General features: G+C 37.5%; 1 protein-coding gene across 3 annotated transcripts; it reads left to right on the top strand.

Annotated features, from left to right (window-relative positions):
• Window positions 1–405: 405 nt before the first annotated feature.
• Window positions 406–15,681, top strand: LOC139458094 (uncharacterized). Of its 3 annotated transcripts, XM_071239403.1 has the most exons (11): window positions 406–442; window positions 940–975; window positions 1,298–1,311; window positions 2,147–3,001; window positions 3,813–3,863; window positions 4,014–4,217; window positions 6,626–6,748; window positions 6,920–7,073; window positions 7,427–7,489; window positions 9,181–9,328; window positions 15,153–15,681. In XM_071239403.1, exons 2-10 carry the CDS (start codon window positions 954–956, stop codon window positions 9,219–9,221), a joined length of 1,527 nt encoding a protein of 508 aa, XP_071095504.1. In that variant the 5' UTR covers window positions 406–442; window positions 940–953; the 3' UTR covers window positions 9,222–9,328; window positions 15,153–15,681. The 3 variants fall into 3 exon arrangements, with proteins under 3 accessions (XP_071095504.1, XP_071095505.1, XP_071095503.1); XM_071239404.1 differs by lacking the exon at window positions 9,181–9,328; XM_071239402.1 differs by having other exon boundaries at window positions 7,427–9,328.
• The last annotated feature ends 1,038 nt before the right edge of the window (window positions 15,682–16,719 follow it).

Genomic DNA, 16,719 nt, shown 5'->3' with positions numbered 1-16,719 from the left:
AACAACGTCTTCCTGTTGACAACTCAGGTGTTCAGAGACAGATATATTTGACAGTCTTCAAGGATATTGTCACCAAAGCTTGACACGAAACAGATCACCTCGAAGTTTTTCATTTTATGTTGCTTGGTTGAGAACAAATGGTTTGTAAGCAACCATAGAATGATTCCAGCTCAAGTATATTAGGGACAGGAGTACATATTAGATGGTACGAGAAATAGTATTTAAATACGTACCTCACCAATGCCAGCCTAGACGCCTGCATACACACCTGTATGTTCACTTGAACTTGTCTCAGCTATCTGGTTTGCCAGCTTGTCAGGCGTTGCAGGCAACCCAGCTGGAAAGAGTTATCTTGCTTATACCGACGCCCCTGGCAACATACTTCAGTGCATGTGTGCACACCAAGCAGGTAGGACGTGTTATTCTCAAGCGGCAATACAACGTAAGTTAACATATCACATGAGATTTGGTTTGAATTCCTTCATAAGAAAATGTTAAAAGGAAAAGACGTGTGCCTTTCCTGTAACTCAAAACAACACCAATTTACCTCAAAATATATTCACAAACTTTATTTCTCATTTCAACAGTTACTTTTTATCAATGGACGAAGCTATAACATTTTTCCAACTAATATTTCATTTTGGAAATAAAATATAACATGTTCTTTATTGGTGATATTGTGATGGTTTAGCACAAAATCATTTGATTTTTAGGCGAAATATGAATCGTTTTCATGTTGTTATAAAGCAGTGACATATGTTTAAACCACTGTGTACATAACTGTGTTGAAACGTTGTGTTGAATTTGGTTTATTTGGATGATACCAAAAAGTAAAAAGCTTCAAAACGATAACCATGTTTGTAAGAAATCTTAGCTAAAACCATAAAAGTAACCATACATTTGAATATACGTCAAGTGACGATTTTTTTATTTTTGCAGTGCATCAAAAAAGCATGCAGAGATATTTTGGATGGGGTAAATATAATTATACTTAACTAAATGTCATCTGAAACCACAGGAAGTTATTTTTTACACTCGTCTTGGCGTTCACAATGGGAGTTTTATCATCTTGCTGAGCGTAAATTATGTGTGGCTGTGCTGAACAGACATTTTGAATAATCCGTTTTACTAAATATCTTTCATAATTACAATGAGAAGTAAACACCGACTTCAAAATGTGAAAATATCTAGGTCAACCACTTTTAGTTTCACTGACCTTTCTTTACAATGATACAAAGTTAAAAATTAACCTGTGTTCACTTTACCAAGCTGCAACTCGCATGTGGTTCCCTTACAGTTTCTGCTGAAGAGGTGAGTAATCGTGACGAATTCTTTCAATGTCGATTTTCTAAGTCAAGAGAAAATAATCACTAAAGCTGCGAACCCTGTCAATTGCAAACCCAAAGCAGTATTTGTCTTTGGGAAGGAGGTAATACGTTACAGAGTTCAAAGCAAATGCATATACGTTTTCTATGTATAAAAGGTTAGCATAACGTTTGTTATGTAGAATGTATAATTTCTGGCAGAGAAAATAATGTGGAGTCGGTTACTTATAGTGTTTTATTTAGGCTACTGGACACCTATTTGCACTCTTTATGCATAATCCAGCAATTTCAGCTTACATGCACATTTGGTCTGTTATTCATTGCTTCGCGTTTGATGTTGTTTTGAATCTCATGCTTGGGTCAGCTTTTGAAAATGGAGATACAATGATATACTTTTGCTTTGTTTTGTTCTTTGTTATTTTACGTTGCTGTGGTCGATTGTTCAAGCTTTATCATGACTTAATCAATCAATTCTAGTCAACTCTAAGAACAGGAATAGCACACTAAGGACACATGCTACTCCAGAATCACAGTTTGTTTAGGCAGAAACTTAAAGGTCAAAAGTAGACATAATGTTTATCATGCATGAAGAATTATAGATTACGAATTAGAAAGATTGCAAATTCAACAATACACTTTCTGTTAAAATGTATAGTACAAGGGTTAGAATAGGTCCAGAGAATAGGGTGGTTCAATGGCATGGATAATTGTTCAAGCAATCAGTCACATATTTGTATTACCAGAGCAATGTTGTTTACAAGTCATAATGATATACATCTGCAACAAGACTTACTGGAGTTAACACAAACACATTGAAACAGTTAGCAGAAGCTAAAGAAGCAGCCAGAAAGGAGTCCAGGCGAGCAATCGAGAAAAGCGAACTAGCAGAACAGGAAAAGAAAGCTGCTGCTAAAGCAAAGGAAGAAGCAGATGCAAGTGCAAGAAGAGCTGAAGAAGCAGACGAACAGGCCCAAAGGGAGAAACAAAGAGCGAATGAGGAAATGGAACGCGCAGAACAGGAAAGGAAAGCTGCTGCTAAAGCAAAGGAAGAAGCAGATGCAAGTGCAAGAAGAGCTGAAGAAGCAGACGAACAGGCCCAAAGGGAGAAACAAAGAGCGAATGAGGAAATGGAACGCGCAGAACAGGAAAGAATGGCTGCTTTCAAAGCAAAGGAAGAAGCAGATGCAAGTGCAAGAAGAGCTGGACAAGCAGACGAACAGGCCCAAAGGGAGAAACAAAGAGCGGATGAGGAAATGGAACACGCAGAACAGGAAAGAATGGCTGCTTTCAAAGCAAAGGAAGAAGCAGATGCAAGTGCACGAAGAGCTGAACAAGCAGACGAACAGGGCCAAAGGGAGAAACAAAGAGCGGATGAGGAAATGGAACACGCAGAACAGGAAAGAATGGCTACTTTCAAAGCAAAGGAAGAAGCAGATGCAAGTGCAAGAAGAGCTGAACAAGCAGACGAACAAGCCCAAAAGGAGAAACAAAGAGCACACGAGGCACAGGAAATGGCAAAAGAACACACAGAGAGAGCCGAAGAGGCAAGAGCACATGCAGAAAATGAAGCAAGGAAATCAGAGGAGATGAGACAAAAGAAAGAAACTGCTGAGCTAGAAAACCAACGCCTTCTGGATGAGAAGGAAGAAAAACAAAGGAGAGATGAAAAGTTAATGGTAAGTGTGAAATCATATTTGGTTGGTTTGTTGTTTAACGCCGCACTCAGCAATATTCCAGCTATATGACGGCGGTGTGTAAATAATCGACTCTGGATCAGACAATCCAGTGATAGATATCATGAGCATCAATCCACGCAATTGGGATCGATGACATGCATCAACCAAGTCAGCGAGCCTGACCACCCGATCCCGTTAGACACCTTTTACAGCAAGCATGGGTTGCTGAAGATCTATTCTACCACGGAATCTTCACGGGTTGTGAATCATCATCAATGTGGTATAACTAAACAGATGTCTTACAGGTCATGTCACATGTCGTCAACAGTGAAAGTAGAGAAGTCTTAATAAAGACGTGGATTGTGCATATAATTGACATGTTTCTCATTCTTATCAGATGATTCCTAAATTGACCCTGGTCTGAACAGAACTAAATTGTGAAATTAAGAAATAACCACACAAGATCAATGAATAATTACCACTTTGAATTGAAACACCCATGATTAGATTTAAGACCACAAGTATATATAATAGTATTAAAACTCTGGATCCATTTGCTGTCACAGCCTGGTTTGAGAATTGCTACTCATGCCACAACAATCAATGTCATCATTGCTGACCACAGGGAAGTACTCGCAATGATGCCGAGAAAATATTGATGACACAAGGGAGCGAAAATAGTTGTTGTATTAAAGTTGACTGCATAATGCATCAGTTCCTGGTAGAAAATTAAACCTGGTTCCTTTAATGAGATCGCCTGGTCACAACATATTCTTGTACGTTTCTTAGAATCTCGATTTTACATTTTCAGCAGTTTTCATGGGGACCAAAGAATCCAGACAGCCTGAGGTGGACAACACAGGTACCGATGCTAGAAAATTTGCTTTTTACGAAACATGGGAGAGAAAAAATACATTGTAAGAAAACTGTTACAGTGTTGAATACTCATGTGAAGCTATAACATAAAAAGAAAACTGTATCTGATCTTGCTTTTCAATTACGTACTCTGCAGGGTGTTGAAGAACTCCGCACAAAGTTATTTGAACACATATATGACAAGGAAGGAAAACGTATACGAGGAAAGGTCCTGATATTTGGCCCTAGCGGTGCTGGAAAATCATCATTCTGCAATGGTCTGAGATCAGCTCTAAAGGATTCTACCATGCCTTCCACCTACTATGCTGTTGGTAGTCTCGACCAGTCACTTACTCAAGGTGTATGTATATTACCTGGACACAAATGTGACTAATTTGAATTTCTCCTGACTGTTAATTTAATGAGAATACTTGCATAAACATATATGCATAGTAGGAACCTCCCATTGAGATCTATTATTTTCGCGGTGATAAAGTGTGTTTTCACATAATGGTCTCTAATGATTTTAACCAAAAGGTTCGACAATCCACTGTAGAACGCAACAAGTCATATAATAATCTGGTATCTGGTATCCACCGATCTAGGTCATCATAAACATTATGATAATTTGGGAATTATTGATTATTTAAAAAACTTGTCTTGATATTTTAACTTAAATACATCACAAGATACTTCATAAATGATTGTTATCTTGCTACCAATTCAGACATTAATGTTAAGTTTTATTGTTTGTATTAAAATATGTTTTTGATTTGTGTTGGTGATTACAAATGTTTCAACAATTTGCTAATTCCGTATTTAAAAACAATGTCTGTTGAAAACATAGTCCAAAGTGATGATACCAGGTGTTCATGAAATGGTAAGCACCAGTGGCAAATAGATAGGCAAGTCAAAATTTCACTTGAAAGGACACGGGAAAATATGGTACAAGTCAAAATAGCATCTGCATTAAACATCATGTTTGTCACTGTTGTGTCAAATTTGAAAATGTCCTCCACACCTTAACCAAAAAACGCTTTAGAAGCTTTGAATTTTGTAACCCTGATCAAACAACTTTTGAGCAACGATCAATGAGAAACCGATGAAGCAGTTGCAATGAACTGTTTTATTTCTGGTGGCATTTGGTGTTGTTTTATAAGGGAAGTGATTTTATCCATAAGGATTAAAAATTTACATACGAATTTCTACAGTTTGATAATACTTTTGATTTCGGCCTTACTGGTTACGAGGAGGGGCTGGAAGTAGCTTATTGATTCATTTTCAGGTATGTGTGTGTTGACAGGTTTCCGACCTAAAGTTACTGATTTAGTTCACTTTTCAATTAGGTCCAGCCAGGTCTTTTTGTGATTTAGGCTTTTGGCCTGATGCAGTGCAGTAGATATTACCAAAAGTTGTGCAGTATTAGTATGAGTAAACTTTTTTTAATAAGGGAAATAAGTAGAAATTGGTTTTGGCTGGGTTTGGTATATTTAGTGATTCATCTGGGTATATGTGAGTGTGGTTGCATCATTTTTGATAGAGGTAGTTGAGTTTGATTGTAGATTTTTCTTTCTTGATGGGTTTTGCGTGCATTTGGAATATTGGGTTTCCTAATTTGTCTTACCAGGTGGAGATGTATCACATATGTATTTTTTGGCTCGTGATGAATGTAATATTTTATCAAATATTAAGTCTATGGATCGCTTTTCAAGCATTCCAAAGAGCAGATTCTGCCGTTTAAACATTGTTTATAAAATTTGTAACGTTATTCCTGGAACTAGTGCTCTCATAACCAGACTCCCTTCCTCCAACGATTCGGGATAAAACCCACGTCAAACTGGTTGCCCAATTTAGTCGCCTTTTATACCAAGCAATGGGGTGCTGAGGACACATTCTATCCCGGCTCCACACAGGGACTGTTGTCAAAGTGGAAGACGCCTTGGGCCTCGCTTTACCATTTGGGGATTAACTAATGTGAAGTCCATGCTGTTTTTTTATGCTTCAATAAGGGCTTTGACTTCATTGCCACTGTTGTAAACGCTTGCATAGTCAAGTTTGGCTTTTTAAATTTGTTTCTTGTTAATATGTCGTTTATTGGTGTAGAGTGCGAATAGAATATATCTTTGGGTTGATTATGTGATTTATGTAGCATCAGTTGCTGTGGTATTTGGGCATATAGTATTTTAAACTTTTTGGTGACAGAATGTTATTTGATGGTTGGGAGAAGGTGCCATAGTTACCATGAGATGGTAAACAAGATGAAGTAAGCAGACTAGAGGTTGAGAAATTAATAGCAAAGGCCAAGTGGAGCAAAACAATATGGCGTGATGGTGAAAAAGGAGAAGGATGGAAGTCTGCTGGGTTGGGCAGGTCTGCCAGCAAGTGTCTGTAACTCCGCTGTTGACGGAGAGCTGGAATGAAGACTTTTGTCATAAGGATTTAATAGTTGTTATTCCAATTGGTTGAATTTGGTACAACAAAGTAGTCATATATTTTACAGGTTGGTTGCAGTATGAACATGAAAATGTTGGTGATTCCAAAAAACAGAAATATTGTGGGACATTTTGAGTTAGGTTTCTCTGTCTGAAAATGTTACCTAAATATAAGATGTTTCTTGTTGGCAAATTTCTAATTCAGGAACCAGCAGGGAATGTGTTTGGTTATCATGCGTTGTATGTGTGAAACTGACTATGCACCAGTAGAATCCACCACAACCCGAGCCAGAGTGGAGCTGTGTTTGATCTGTCATCAAAAATCGTCATTTTACAGTTCCAGGTTTCACAATATGGAGATCACTGGATTATTGACATGCCAGGAATATTTGAAAGCAGTGAATTCAAAACGGAGAATATTGAAGCTATTGCATATGGCAGGGTTCCCTTTTATGCTCAGGTAAGCACTACATAGTATTATCATATCAAACCAATGTAATTTGTCAGTTGAATAACTGAGACTGGTTATTCGCTGGTATTGACGTTTCATAGTTATAATAGACTTTGAAACAGTTATCAATCATTAGCATTGACAATGTAGTGAGATTGATAACAATTTGTTTGCTTCCAGATTACAAAATTTCTTGAAATGAGAGACAACCTATCTCAACAAGATGCACGAAGTGATGTGTCGTGTGTTGTTCTGGTTCTACCTCATGGCATCACCCTGGGAGATGAATTGAAGCGTCAGCTAAATGCTATCATACGATTAGGTGGACAAGGTGGTAAGTCAGATAGATCTGAATGCTCAGGCGATAAAACATTGTAACATGTTAAGTTGTACGTTGCCATACACGTTTTATTTATTTTCCATTTTCACAAGTTAGCTGACTTTCCTCGGTCGTTTCTTCTCACCCAGAGAAAGGTTTGTTTGTTTGAGTCTGACAGCTGCTGCACATACAAATGCTAAGGTCTCTGTTTTCATATTGGCTTATTGGCGAATATAAAAGGCCAAGGTAATAAAATGGATTAAACTGAATACAATTCCGCACATGGTCATTGAGACATGCGCTAGGATGTTTCTGTAAAGTCAATACAGTATGCCCTTGATATTTTACTTTAATGTAACATGTTTCAGTCCTTTCTTACCACCTGGTCTTAACCAACCTGGATGAGTGTGACCCACAGTTCAAAGACCCAGGTAATCTCCCCAACCTGTATACTTCCCCTCTAGTACAGGAAGCTGTGAAGATGATGTCAGAACAAACTGGCATTCCACCATACGCCATCAGCTACGTGAAGAATTATGTCAGGGAAACAGAAACAGACACGAACACAAAGCTTCTTCACCTCAGAACCCTGGACAGAATCCTCACTTCTACAGTTGAGCAAGTGGAGAAGATGACTGATTTTAAACTTAGAGAGACGATGTACGACGATGAGGAGATAAAAGTCGCATCTGAGGAGAGAAAAGTTGAAAGAAATGCCTGGACCATCCCAGTTTTAACATCTGCTGCTGTGATAGGTTTATGCGCCGTGGTATATATGTTTACCCAGCAAATGTAAAATCATGACCTGCAGTGAACATATAGGCACACCTACCCTCAGTGGCTTTATTAAGTATAGAAGTAATGTTATTCACCCTAGAGTAAAATCTGATGCTCATGGTGTCTCAGAAATACATATATAATAACTAAAGTATGTTTTTGCTCATGTCAAACATTAATTTCACTCGGGACATATTTTCCGTAATCACTCGTACCTCGTGTGATATTCTATAATTTTCTAGTTGTGTCCAAAATGGTTTTGCACGGCAGCATTCTATATAAACATGCATCAAAGATTCTTGTTCATTTTCACAAAAGGAGCAAATGTTATCATCAACAATGGTAATCTTAAACATTCACTGGATTGTCTGGTTCAGACTTGGTTATTTACTGACGGCCGGCATACAGTTGGAATATTGCTGAGTGAGGCGTTATTAAACAAACAAACAAACAAAACAAAATGAAATAGTTTTATCATGTGCAAATACCGATTTCTCGAATAATAAAAATACCGCATTATGGCCAATTTGTACAAATATTTTATAAGGTTTCAATGATATTTCTATAAGTAGCACAATTCCCAAAATAATTACCCTAAATTTGCAGTTCTTACTTCATTGACGCTGCAATATATATAGTCACTTAATAAATCTTTGAGGCCCAAATCTTTCACCAAGGTCTCTGAAAGGCCAATAATGTCATATATGTAGAGAATTAGATGAAGTTATTATCTGATAAGTTTGTTAGCAAGCCATCCACGTTCCAGAATAGCACATTAGTATTGCTCACCAATTGCCCAGTTAATCTCTTTTCCGAAATAAGCTGGCATTAAGTTGGTCTCGCCCATGAGCAGTTGTTAGCATAACGAGATCATAAACATCAAAGATGTGTTCTGGGGAAGCACTGTTAAAACTTATTTAATGTTTTTTTTGAGGATTATATTGAAATAAATATTGTAAACCTCATGACTATTTATTCAGTTATTGTTTGTGTCTCATCAATGAACGAGGGACGTTCAATAAGTTTTGCAACTTGGGCATTTGTGTTTACACAAACAATGTCAACTTGTGGCAGGTGTGACACAAGTCATAACCTCAGGTTGACACGTGTCATAAAAAGTTCCAGACACAACAATAAGTTAGATGTGATGGCTTCATTCACCTAAGGGTGGTCACAATCATGGATTCTCTCAAACATGAACAACGCGCTGTAAAAAAATTACTTACATGTTCCGGTTCACAAGTCGAGAATTGCACAGGCCGCCATATGTGAATGTGGATTCGAACAGTTAAATCACCCACCCTACCGCCCAGACTTAGCCCCCAGTGACTATTTCCTGTTCCAGCAAATGACATCCGCCCCACGTGGAAGACGCTTCCAGGATGACGAGGACATAAAGGCTGCCACAGAGGCGTGGTTAGAGGGCCAATCTGCGGATTTCCATAGACAGTGGTATTTAAAGCATGAAGGACACATGGAATAAATGTATTGAGGTGAATGGAGATTATGTTGAAAAATAAAAGTGCAAAAGATATTCTGCGACTTGGTCTTATACTGAAGTTGCAAAATTTATTGAACGCCCCTCGTACGTGTGTGTAACAATGCTCACAGACCTTGAGGTAGATGATTCAATAATGGCACACAAGTCGTGGCTGGTTAACTAAAAAACATGTCGACAAGTAGAGACAAGTTTCGGTTGAACCTTGTCCGGGGACGCCCTGAACAGGGTCGAGCGTCAACATTTGGGTTTGTTGGAACCTGTTCCATAGTTTGCTTTTCACAAACTGTGAAACATTAAACGCATTGGCCACTGTATGAGTTCTGCCAGTTTCCAGCATGCCAGTATCCCTTAAACGGTCCTCGCGTTGCTGACGTTGCAGTACTCGTTCATACACAAGCAGTGAATGAAATTAAATAAATCACAACCCAATTCAATAACAGTGATAGATATAAAAAGAACTGACTTTGCATGTGCAAACGCATATCATCATCTCGTTGAATGCACTGTTACGAGTCAATTTCCAAGTTGAAACCAAATGTTAACCCAGAAATCTGTTCGCACTTTAACTTTTAAACCAACAAACAATCAACAAATGTAATACAATTAACAAGTGTGCTACAAAAGTACCTATAATATAAATTACTGCACAACAAATATAATGGCAGTTCCCAATAGAGTAGCAGTACAATATTCAATGGCAGTATAAAAAGGGAGAAAAGTGGAAATGACAACAACATAAAAAATAATCACCTCGACGCAACAGTGGTCAAGCTTTCGAGTTGGGGCTAGGGTAGATGTGAAGAGCTGGTCTTGATATATTGTCAGATGAAAAGTAAAATTAATGTGAGACGAGGGACGCGCCCGGTCCACGTATGTAGCCCAAGCATCTTCCAGAACAGTATATAATAGTATCAGTCCACGCTGTGCCGGAGGTTTACACATCACACTAGCATCTTACTATAATAACTTACTGCTAACATTAAATGCGACTGCATTCCTGACAACTAATCATTATCTAAATACAATGCAATGAAGTACTAAATCCAAACAAGAAAAAAATAATACAATTACAATAAATTACACTGCCATATAACAGTACACTGTTTGGTCATCAGCGTGGAAATATTTTTGGCAACCTCAACAAACTTGTCTGTTGATGTAAACTTACTGTCGTTACAGATAATGAAGCTATAGCTAAGGCAGTAAAATAAAATATATGTGATACTAAAACGTGTGTAAAGTACAGTTCATTCAATACATTTCTCTCCTTCAAAGTTTCTTTTATTCACGCTCTCTATCTTTCTCTAACTATCAACAGGCATGTCTCTTTTACAGTGTTGTATGTATATTATATTGAATTTTGAAATTTTGAAATTTGTCATATACCACGAACAGGGCAAACTAATTTGGAAGAACTTGTCTCCGAATTCCGCCCCTGTTTGTGCATAAATATGTTTGAATAGAAGAAAAAAACTGAACTGGACTCTTCTTTTGGGACTAACTTATCATATTTCGCTAACTATTCCTGTACAAACGCATTCCGCTCTCCTCGATGTTTATCAAATAGTTCGGATTACCAATCAATCGATCAAGTATGCATTACTCGTTCATTAGTACGAGAGCAACATATTAAAACTACATTGAAGGAATATATATCTATATTACTGTTTTAATTAAATTGTAGTTCAGTCAAATGTGTGTGCAACAAACTGGTTGAAAATACTTAATAAATATGGATATATAGTGAAACTCATCTCCAACCCATTTCAAATTTACTTTTACTATTTTCCCTTATCATATTCTGCCAATTTTACGGTTTATATCGTTTAAGATTGGTAGTGATTTATATAATGTTCTACATTCATGGTCACCACACTTCTCCCGCTGTCTTCCTATTACTGGGTCATACAGGAGCCATTTGGTTCCAATCACGCAATTCCGTCCTATATATGGGTCATACTGAAGCAATTTCGTGCCGAAAAACGCAATTACCGAAAATACTTGGGTCACCCACAAACCATGTTGGCCACAATAACGCAATTTGCTCCAAAACTGACGTCCTTTTTTAGCCACGTTGTGCCCACTAACGCAATTCCGTCAACTACGGGCGTCACAGAGAAGCCATGTTGTGCACAATAACGCTATTTCTTCCACTTCTTATGTCACGTAGAAACCATATTGTGCCCAATTACGCAATTCCCTCCACTACTGGGGTCACGTAGAAGCCATGTTGTGCCCAAAAACGTTTTTACCTCTCCTGTTGCTGTCACACAGAATCCATGTTGTGCCCCAAAACGTAATTCCCCCACCACTGGCGTCACATAGAAACCATGTTCTGCACAATAACGCAATTCCCTTAACTACTGGGGTCGCACAGATGCCATGTTCTGCACAATAATATATTATGTGACACTGTGACGTATGTGTAATAAGTATGTCACTAGTATGTGAGAGCATGTGTTGTGTGACATTGTAACGTATGTGTAATTAGTATGTTACTAGTATGTGAGAGCATATATTATGTGACACTGTGACGTATGTGTAATTAGTATGTCACTAGTATGTGAGAGTATGTGTTGTGTGACACTGTGACGTATGTGTAATTAGTATATAACTAGTATATGAGAGTATGTGTTGTGTGACACTGTGACGTTTGTGTAATTAGTATGTAACTAGTATGTGAGGGTATGTGTTGTGTGGCATTGTGACGTGTGTGTAATTAGTATGTCACTAGTATATGAGAGTATGTGTTGTGTGATATTGTGACGTATGTGTAATTAGTATATAACTAGTATGTGAGAGTATGTGTTGTGTGACACTGTGGTGTGTGTGTAATTAGTATATAACTATTATGTGAGAGCATGTGTTGTGTGATACAGTAATGCATGCGTAATAGGTGCACGTGTTTAACAAGTAAGTGTGAATATGTAACGAGTGTAAAGTGACGACGTTAATTCAAATATGTGGGGGTTTTTAAATGTTGATGATAATGTACAACACTAGTGTAAAGATGTGTGATTAGTATCCACAATTTTGATGATAGGATAGGTGTGTGAAATTAAATGACTGAGTAGGTGACAACATCTGTAACTACGTCAGGACCATGTGGATAAAAGCTACTTTGAACCTGTTATCTGCCAGAAGAAGGACTCAGCGTTCGTCAGTGATTTTGGAACAATAGCTACGTGCCTTGTTGAAGCTGACGAGGAGGGTTGAAGTGGCGTTTTAATCTAACATTATAGACTGGTTGGCGTCTATCTGGAGTAGTAAGTGTCATGTTATCAACTTACCGAGATGTGAAAGATTAGTTATCAATGAGTTGATGGTTTGGTCCACATCAACCTATCCAAGTTGTAAGAGAGGGTTATACTATATAGTGAAAACGGCATCTCGCCTAAAGCGAAAACAGCTACTATTGCCTGGTGAAAACAGCACCTTGTTATTTATTTTACCTTGGTACTGAACATGCCCGAATACATGAAATTAAACTCGCATGGTCACGTGTAAACACAAATAACTGAGAAAGGTTCAGAAAGGTTTACATTAGAAACTAGCCTCTGCTCGCCGACTCTGATTTGGAGATATAACTAAACGTATTGTGAAAACATAACATCCTTTGATTACTTTGAAGTAAAAAAAATGAAATTAAACTTGCAAACACAAAAAATTGTGAAATGTTAATCACCTGAAAACAGTTTACATTAGAAATTAGCCTCTTCTCAAATTTACTCACGATTCTCATTGGGAGGTGCAACTAAACTTATCATTGAAAGATCACATGCTTTGAAGGTTTAAGTGGCATAACTCAGATTAGCACAATGCCAAGATGAAACTGAGTCCGGCAAAAATGTCAAGAAATTGGACTACAGGTATACTATATATGTTATATGTATTTTAGTAAGTAGGAAATAAATAGTATTTTTCATATATTTCCCCTTTCTGCCAGGAATCAACATCACAAGAATGTCTCTCCAGATACCAGAGAACGACAATTAGTAGCCCTTTTTGCCAAAACAAGGTGCTGTTTTCGTCCGAGAAATCAGTGACATTTTGCTGAGGTGCCGTTTTAGCCGCACCCATAAGAGATAACTTAATAGATCGGGTGATCAGGCTCGGTGACCTGGTTTATGGCATCTGACAGTGACCATCTGACTGACCAGTGACTGTGACCATCTGACAGCGTGGACTGTTGTTCACAGGTATCAATCACTGGATTGTCTAGAATCTTGGGCCTGCCTTTAGAATACAGTACCACAAACTTTTCAAACAGGTCACAATACCCTGTGATGTCATATTTAGTATTTTGTTGCCTGACACACTAGGGAAACAATGCCTTGTTATGTCAGGGGTCATTGGATGTGTATATATATGCTCTTTTCAGTGGTCTATCGTCTCCACACGCTATGTTGTTGCATAAGCTTAGCAATGTTGACAGTTTTAATTATTTGTTTACTAAATATTGCTTGTGGTTGCGCATTTTATAACAAGTGCGTGTTTATGATAGCACCTTTATTTTCCCTATGTTTTTTATTTCATTTATTTACTTATCCCATTGGTTTGAATGATTATAAATTTAAACTTTTAATGTGCAATAAGCGTCTAATAGCTAAAACTCAATTTATTGTCATAACATGCTTTAAAGTAAAATAAATGGAATTAAACACACATGGACATTTGAATTCAGATCAGAACAGGGAGGGTCACCCAAAAACGTAAGAGTCTCTAGGGGAGGGTTATGAAAAAAATGGACAATAAAATATAAAGTGCTTTGCATTTTCTTTCAGAGAGGGTAGTGTCAAAAGTGAATGAGAACATACCGGTAATACATGACCGACCCCTTTAATGTAATATACATAGTTTTTAGTTGATGGGTCAGGTTGTGCTTTTCAGTTGAATTTCTTATCACTGTCTGTTGGATTACCAATTAATGGTAGATATTAAATATCCATAATAACTTAGATAAATACTTCTACAGTCTCATTTTAATTTGTCAAAATTTGAATTTCAATATAGCTTACAATAATGAATGAATGAATTTGGTGAGAATATCTATTGTCTGAAATCCTAATGTACTTTCGTTTGTACTTGGTGTGCTAGGGTAGCCTAGTGGGTAAAACGTTCTCTGAAACCCGGGTTCGATTTACCACATGGGTACAATTTGTGAAGCGGGGGCACGGGTGGCCCAGTCGTCTAAGGCGGCGCGACTCGCTGTGCAGAGTTGCGTCCCTTGAGCACGCCAGAAACCTATGATTGTTGGTTCGAATTCCGGTTTGCCCCGATTATCTTTCTAGGTTTGTCAGCACATACCCGTGCTCGTGGGTTTAACCGAAGTCGTAAACGTCTAAGACCTGCATCACTTCAGCTTTCCTCCCACAGTTAGCTGACACGCCATGATATAACTGGAATACTGTTAAAGCGGTGTTAAACCCAACTCACTCACTCACTCACTCAATGTGTGAAGCCAAAAGCTGGAATATTGCTAACAAACTGCATGGAACTATACCGACTCACTCGCTCCTTCTTTTGTGTTTTGAGATCACTTACATGTGACCTGTGTGATTGAAAGTTCTGATTATTATGAATAGTTCTGGTAGCTTGAGGTATTGTTTTAGAAGACCGGATACATTTTTGTATTTTCTGAACACTTTTCTGTTTGCAATGGCTTATTTACATGTTCAAAGATTGGTTAAATATCAGTTGCAACATAAATTGTCAATACCTCACTGTTCGAGAAAACAACTGTTTACCTTTGTAAATATGTGTGTGTTTCATAATTTTTAAAAAACAGTTTCTGAAGATGTTATGATTTGTTTCAGGTACCTGGATTTCACAATCTGACACAAGTTACATTTAAGAAGATCTTGCTCACACAATTCAGACAAGGGACTCGCCGGATGATGAACAATCCTCACGATAACAGCCAACAGATTCACCTCAGCAAGTGATGATTCTGAAGAAATAATGCCACATCAGTGTGACTATAGTATAGTGACTATAGTATGACACTAATCAAGTCTGAATGAATTTATGCCACAGCACTGTGACTATGTCGAGGTTGTGAACACCGGCGCTGACTATACAAATCTGAATGACTTTTGTGATTTACTGCAGAAACATAATTGACTTTAGATATTCTTCTTCCATGAAATTCTTCTGAGATTTGACTAATTTGTATATTTATTTAGAAAATTTAGAAAATGGCATTGAAGCGTCTGTTCTGTAAGTTCTTGCAAACACCACTGATTACTTTATGCTAGTTCCTCTTCTTGCTTGGTCAAATTTCAATTTGTAAAATGTACCAATGAAATGCCATATAATTAATAAATACGATTTTCTTTCCCAAAACATTATTTGTTTTGCTTCATAAACATAAAGAAATATAATACCGATGAGCCATAACATAGGTGCTGAACAAATATAAAATATACTAATGCCCTGAATGTTGTCCTGCTATAAATACAGCTCACTAAACAAAAGTTGTAGTTCCACGTTAGTAGACAAATGACATTGATATTTGTCTGTACTTTATTTAGGTGTTTTCTTTGGATGCCATTAGTCTTATGCACCAATTTGGGGCAAGTGTTTCGTACTCCCATGAAACTACACTGTCCAGATATAACAAGTACTGATATTGTTCCAAACTAATCTTTTAATCTCACCAGGGCCAAATGCCAAAGCACATAGCCAATGACTTTCCATTTTTTCGGAGTGAGAATGCTGTTGCCACTTTTAGCAATATTGCAACAATATCACGGTGGGTGACACCATCAATAAGCTTCACACATTTGTACCCATGTCGCGAATCGCACTTGTGAACAATGCATGCCCACAGATCTGAGTTTTAGGAGGATATTTACAACTAAAGTAGCACAGAATATTACAACAGCTATGTGATATGCACAGGCTAACATTAATAACCAGAAACAAGACATGACGAAAATTTGCATCCGGATACCTTCCGGAAACCTTCCAGAAACCTTCTAGATACCTTCAGCAACCTTCAAACTTCTTGGTATTATCCAGATCATTTTTTATGTTTGTTCAAAATGCATCCCCCAAATTTTGACAATTTTTTGGAAGGTATCCGGGCCGGATCCAAAGTGGGAAGGTATTCGTATAACGGAAACCTTTACATTTTTTGTTGTGTATATTAGCAGAAGAACATTAAAACAATGTAATGATATTGATTAATCTATTAGAACTGGAAGGGATGGAAAATTTTCGTAGTGGTGTGAACCTTCAAACATGATGGGCGCTATAAATCCTGAAGTACATAGAGATGTCACAAATTGTTAATCTTAAAGTACAGTAAACTACGGATATAACGAACTTACTTTTTGATCCCAACTATTTGCTGTAGTTATACTGTATATATGCTTATAA

Source organism: Haliotis cracherodii, unplaced genomic scaffold, assembly GCF_022045235.1.
Source record: "Haliotis cracherodii isolate W230 unplaced genomic scaffold, xgHalCrac1.p SCAF_12, whole genome shotgun sequence".
Classification (NCBI taxonomy): Eukaryota; Metazoa; Mollusca; class Gastropoda; order Lepetellida; family Haliotidae; genus Haliotis; species Haliotis cracherodii.
The sequence above is the reverse complement of the archived record's forward strand: the minus strand, read 5'-3'. Positions and strand labels throughout refer to the sequence as shown.

What these genes read in the sequence shown, in the direction of transcription:
- LOC139458094 (XM_071239402.1), top strand. Translation starts at nt 954, where the DNA reads ATGCAGAGATATTTTGGATGGG. An exon ending in ACCAGTCACTTACTCAAGGT is followed by an intron (nt 4,218 to 6,625) that starts GTATGTATATTA and finishes GTCATTTTACAG; the next exon opens with TTCCAGGTTTCACAATATGG. An exon ending in GGGTTCCCTTTTATGCTCAG is followed by an intron (nt 6,749 to 6,919) that starts GTAAGCACTACA and finishes GTTTGCTTCCAG; the next exon opens with ATTACAAAATTTCTTGAAAT.